General features: G+C 43.3%; 1 protein-coding gene across 1 annotated transcript in view; it reads left to right on the forward strand.

Annotated features, from left to right (window-relative positions):
• Window positions 1-5,867: 5,867 nt before the first annotated feature.
• Window positions 5,868-6,052, forward strand: part of LOC311325566 (histone-lysine N-methyltransferase PRDM9-like) — a gene marked incomplete at both ends in the record, with an annotated part of 8,409 nt that continues 8,224 nt past the window's right edge. Inside the window, one exon of the mRNA XM_084458287.1 lies at window positions 5,868-5,901. Coding sequence (XP_084314413.1) covers window positions 5,868-5,901 — 34 coding nt within the window. The remainder of the gene's footprint in view (window positions 5,902-6,052) is intronic.

Consider the following 6,052-nt stretch of genomic DNA (forward strand, 5'->3'; position numbering starts at 1 on the left):
TTGCAAGACTAAAAGCAGAGAGGGATACATCTATGCACTGTCAGAGAGTCAGAGGCCTTAGTGCTCAGTGGCCTTGTGGTTAGAGCGTCTGCCCTGAAATTGGGAGGTTGGGGGTTCGATCCCCGGCCGAGTCATACGAAAGACTAGAAAAATATGGTACCCAATGCCTCCCTGCTTGGCACTCAGCATCAACGGTTGGATTGGGGGGTAAGTCCCTGAGACATACTAGCGTCATGTCCAGGGGGTGTACTTGTACATTAAGCTGCATCATGTTAAGGAATCAGGAGATAGACTCCTGCCCTATGGGCCACTAGGTTCAAGAACCATTGGTTCTCAAGGCTACTTACTTACATGTGACATATTTTGCGACAGTATTTGATACTGACACCAGGACACTGAACTCCTCCAGCTGGCATGTTCCTTTGGCAATGTGGGGCCCCTTCAACCAACATTATAGTCCCGCTAGGCTGTCTGTCTCATAACACCACACAGGAACTCACTTTGGTCAGCATGTAGGTAATGTGTATCCTCTGAGAGAAAGAGAGAAAAGGTCATAGCTGGGAGGCTCATCGTAGAATGACATCGCTCATGGTCTTGTAATACGGGCAGTGCGGTGCCAGGATGGAAAGGTCACATCTATGTTAGAAGTATGTCCGTCATTCTACTCAACCTTCTTCTTCATAGATGCTCCATGTCTTAGGCCTGGATTGCATTACTAAACTAGCATACAATCTGCTAGATGTACTATAAACTAAAGTAATAACCTACTGACTGTATTTTAACTAAGCTTTGTCAGACACGGCTGGTGATGAGTTGATGAGTATTACTTATAATGAATGTTACAGTAAGATCATGAGCTGTGGCAGTCTTTAAATCAAATTAATCAAGAAATGGATATGCGTTTTTCAATGCTGAAAGGGAATTGAATGTGAATCGCTGATAAGCCCTGTGACCACAAACACTTTAGCCTGTCTGTGTAACTCCAGACTGGGAAGAGCAAAATGAAAAGAGATAAAAATCCTCTTCATTACAAAAACATTACACCTCCAATCCATTTGTTTTGCACGTCGAAAAGGACCCATCATGGAGTAGTAATCTCCTCCTCGTTGCAAAATTAAATCTTTAATTCAGATTTAATAAGGAAATATGTGGTTCTATTAGGCCGTTTTTTGCCCCAGTCAAGGGCCCAGAGATTCATGACTGTAATTAAGACACATTAACACTTAACACCTACCATACTGACTCCATTACTGGCACAGCTATTAAACTCTATCTCACTGAAAGCCTGTGGAAATTATGTTGCTGGTTACGGAAACTGCAGTTGGGCACTCTTTATGAACTTATAAAACGCTTTTTGGCCTTTGGATATGAGTCGTTTTTTTTTTTGCAGACATTCTTTGTTACTCTAGCCTGTCCTGACAGGGTAATTCATTCAACACTACTCACTGTGGTCGACAATGATACAGTAGGCCCTCCAAAAGAGATAGTTCTGTGGAAATATTAGAGTTTGAATGAAGAATGCATGGTTATACGGGGTTGGGGCTTGCATTTGAGAGGTATTTGGTAGTCCAGCACTTTATGTACAGTATGAATAGAAATGATTATTGATGTGTTGTGTCATTACCACATGGAAAGACCAGAATGACCCTGTTGGCATCTTTCTACCCAACGTGAGGCCGACAGTTTGAGTGAATCTCTGCTTGCACTGCAGTGCCCTCCTCTGTCTAATATTATATCTACAAATCCACTATGACAGTCAAGACTGCGTTTACGAGACACACTAGTGCTATTAAACGTTGGTTGTCTTTCTCAACACAGTATCTGAACATTCAGTCACTGGACCACTAGGCTCTGAGCCTTACGCTAGTGTGCTTGTTTTACGTCAGTAAAATCCATCACATATTACTTAAGTGTGCTTAAATCTTCACCGCACAAAAGCATCAATGACTTAAAGGTGTCAGTAGTAAACGACAGAGAGGTCCAGTAACTGAGGTTACAGGCAGCCTGTCCAGCACTAAAACAGTGTGTATTCATTTTGAAGAGCGTGAAAGACTAAGATGAACTCTGAATACACGCCGGGTAGAGATAGAGTAGAGCTCCCTCATAAAACCACCGTCTCTCTGCTCGCTCCCCTCCCTGCAGCACACGGCTGCTGACAGCTTCTCCACACTCCCAGGCATTCATTAGCAGGACTCTTGAGGCTCTGTGTGTGTGTGTGTGTGTGTGTGTGTGCGTGTGTGAGACAGAGAGAGAGAGAGAGAGAGAGAGAGAGAGACAAAAAGCGAGTATGCATCGTGCCTGTGTGTGTGACAGAAGAGTATCTTGCCTGTGTATGTATGTGTGTGTGTGTGTGTGTGTGTGTGTGTGAGAGAGAGAGAGGGAGAGGGGGGGGGTGTCTATGTGTCACATGTGGAAATGTGGTAAAATGGCCATATTTGATTTTGATGTGATCAATGCAAAACTATTCATAGTTTAGCACTGAGAGATGCTCAACTCTAAGTTGCTCAAGGATGATAATGTGTGTGAAGTACAAGAGATCAACAGAGCTACACTAATAATATATCCAAGCTGAGTACAGTACAGTATGTGTGACTGCTACTAAATGTATGGTCACATTTCTGTGATATATTGAAAGCTGCAATCATTGATTTTTTATTCACATTGTCCAAACTAATTAAAACCACTTGATATCAGATTGTTTGCCTGAGCCATAGCGTCCTAATAGCATCGTACATCAAAGACGCATCCCTACCGGTGGCCTGGCTGTTGTCATTCCAGCATTTCTTCCTGTGTTGTCCATAGCCACACCTACAGTAGCACCATAGAGAGAGATGACACGCTCTGATCTCACCGTCACACGATCACGTGGTTCATGTAGTTCTCCGTACCTGTAGTTCCAAACAAATCCACACTGTTAAACTGTATAGTTTCAGCGAGAAAGACATTGACTGACAGCAATTCGGTAAATAGTAACACATAATGTGCATTGATTACTGCTGTGTTCTATCATGTATATGTCTGCTACTATTATTATTTATCATTTACATGTATTTATAGACTGTTATATTACTTTATCACAAGGTGGCAATGATACATAGGTGCAACTCTGGACTTCCTGTTGGATAGACCCCAAGTGGAAAAAGTAGGCATCCACACCTCATCCTCCCTCACCCTCAAAACGGGGGCCCTCCAAGGCTGTGTCCTGCCCCCACTACTGTTCACACACGACGGTGTAGCCACCTTTGACTCCAATTCCACCGTTCAGTTTGCTGACGACACAGCAGTGATAGGCCTGATCTCCAATAATGATGAGAGGGCCAATCTGGAGGAGGTGAGGCCCCTGAGTCCTGACACAACTGGGTCAGGAGCTTCACCTCCAGATTGACCCTCTCATCATTATTGAGAAGGCCGATCTGAACGCCAGCAAGACAAAGGAGATGCTGGTGGACTTTGGCAGGAAGCAGGAGAGGAACTACACCCCTCTTATCATCAATGGGACCGTTGTAGAGAGAGTGGACAGTTTCAAATACCTTAGTGTCCAGATCACTAAGGACCTGTCATGGTCAACACACAGACACTGGTGGGGAAAACTGTTAATGAAATTCAAGTATCACCAATGTGTTACCCCCCAATTTGTTATTTTCTTTGTTTTCCTACCTGACTGTTGTTCTAACTTTGTAGTTCGTTCCCCTAGAATCAGTCTGTTAAAACTACAAATTGTTCCTGTGTGACATCACTTCCCTGTCCTCTTCATCCTGAAACTGGATGTCACTTCCTTTTTCTCGATATAAGCTATCACTTTCGATCCAGAGTCCCCCACTCTCGACTAGGATACACTTCCTGTTCAGAGTCCGGTTTGCAAATCGTAACATAGAATAAAACTATTGTCTTTTGTTTGAAACCAGCTTGAATCGACCACATCGCGTGTTCCTTGAAATCTACCTTAAACCAAGTATAGACTTACATTCATAAAACACATCAAAGACTCTACCACCTCAGACAGCTGAGGAAATTCCAAGCATCCCACCAGATTCGATGTACAGTAGAGACTCGTGGAAGATCGAGAGCATCCAACTGGGACCTGGTGCGGGAACAGCAGCAAACAGGATCGCAAGGCCCTACAGAGAGAGAGAGAGAGTGGTACGGTCAGCTGAACGTACCTTAGGGGGGCCACTCCCTCACCTTGAGGACATCTACACCAGGAGATGCAAGACCAAGGCCAACAGAATCCTGAAGGACCACAGCCACCCAGGCAACGGACTGTTCTCTGTGCTTCGGTCAGGGAAAAGGTACCGCACACGCACGGCGAACACAGAGAGACTCAGGAAGAGCTTTGTCTCCCAGGCCATCTGGCACCAGAATGACTCTAGTGTACACAGTGTCAGAATATCTAGAGTATATAACATCACCACACATGTAAATGCAGGTGACAGTATATCTCACCCCCAGATTATTATGTAAATCGTACACCCATGCCCCCCACCATATTATCCATATCCATATTTATAGCATGTACATAATCCATCCATACCGCTATCTTATCTTTATATTGTATAGATTTGTATTTCTTATGTAATTTGTAAATTGTGTATTTGTAATTATCTGTTGCCATTTGTTTCTAATGGGTAAAAGGGACAGTGAAAATTGTGAACTGTTAGGGTTAAAGGAAACAGAACATATTCTATTGCAGTGTACCAAATATGAGGAGGAAGAAAGAGAGATACAGGATGAAGTCAGAGGTAGGGTGGGGGTGTGTCCTGACAGGGCTACTGGGAACAGAGGGAGAGGGGTAGGAACCAGCAGGAAGGCATTTACTTTCTTGAGGTTGTTGGGTAGAATTTAATAACTGGGCAAAATGGCATGATGTTACAGTCTTGTACAGTAGGTGGCGGTATGCACCTTTGAGTTGTTTGCGATCCGCCAGTAAACCCTGAGAAGAAGTTTGTAAAATTAGCTAGTTGAGTCCTGATCGTGTGTGCGCATGCGCACCGTTTTTCAAACAATCTTCATCATCACATACACCAAGCATATTCTTTTGTTTGATACTTTGTGCATACACTTTAATTGATTGGAAAGCCCGGTAATATTGACCGACAACGGACAGTGAAAAGAAGTAAGGAACAGGTGCGTTACACTCACTCAGGCCAGGAGGGCTAGTGCTAATAGATTTGTTTGATAGCCAGATATCTTTAATAATATCACTGAGGAGGTAAAGGTGTAGCTATAGCACTAGGTACGACAGGTAAAGCAGCTTCTCCAGCTCCTATGAGAGCTAGTCTAGCTAGCTCAGTTGCTATCGTTAGCAGCTAGCTGCCTAGCTTTAAACCTTTGCTTGAAAAATGTAAATAAACACAAACAGCCATCAGACGTACCTCTGTTTTCTTGCTGTTTTCCTCTTGCATCTTTTTGTGCCTTCCCAGTTCCAGACTTGCAGAAGACACCGACCGCTACAGACCCTGTTTAGACATATTGGTTCTAAAATGTGTTTTGACGTTCAGATTACAAGTGGACAGCGTTAAATACAAGTGTAAACGACCACCAAACGTGAAACGTTTATTCAAACCACTTGCCGAGGTAGGGGCGCATTTGATCATATATCTTTATAGTCAAATAATGCGTCTTGATGGGTCCCAGACAACAACACTAACAAGAAAACACGTCATCAGTGAAGGATGATATTTCTCTGATTTTTCACCTTATCCTGCAGGTCAGGTCGCAAATTACTTTGTCCTATCAATCAAAACAGTTGGAATAGTCCTATTATCTACATTCGTTCTCTATTCGGTTCCTCAACATCTTCGGTTGCTTTAATGCGCACTTTTTTGAATCTGATCTAAGTCAAACCGACTGATTATTGTTTTGTTTACATGGAACAGCTGTGCGACACGCAGGCAGGAGGGAGTGAGTTATGGTTACTTAAATTAACACGGTGCACAATTCATGGGTACCCACCCTGTGAGGTAGGAACATGTTGAAATGTCTATCAACATTTCCTACCCATGAATTAAGCACATTCAATTGGTCATAGGACATTCTGATAGACATTTCCTAC

The sequence above is a fragment of the Borostomias antarcticus genome (assembly GCF_949987555.1).
Source record: "Borostomias antarcticus genome assembly, chromosome: 24".
Classification (NCBI taxonomy): domain Eukaryota; kingdom Metazoa; phylum Chordata; class Actinopteri; order Stomiiformes; family Stomiidae; genus Borostomias; species Borostomias antarcticus.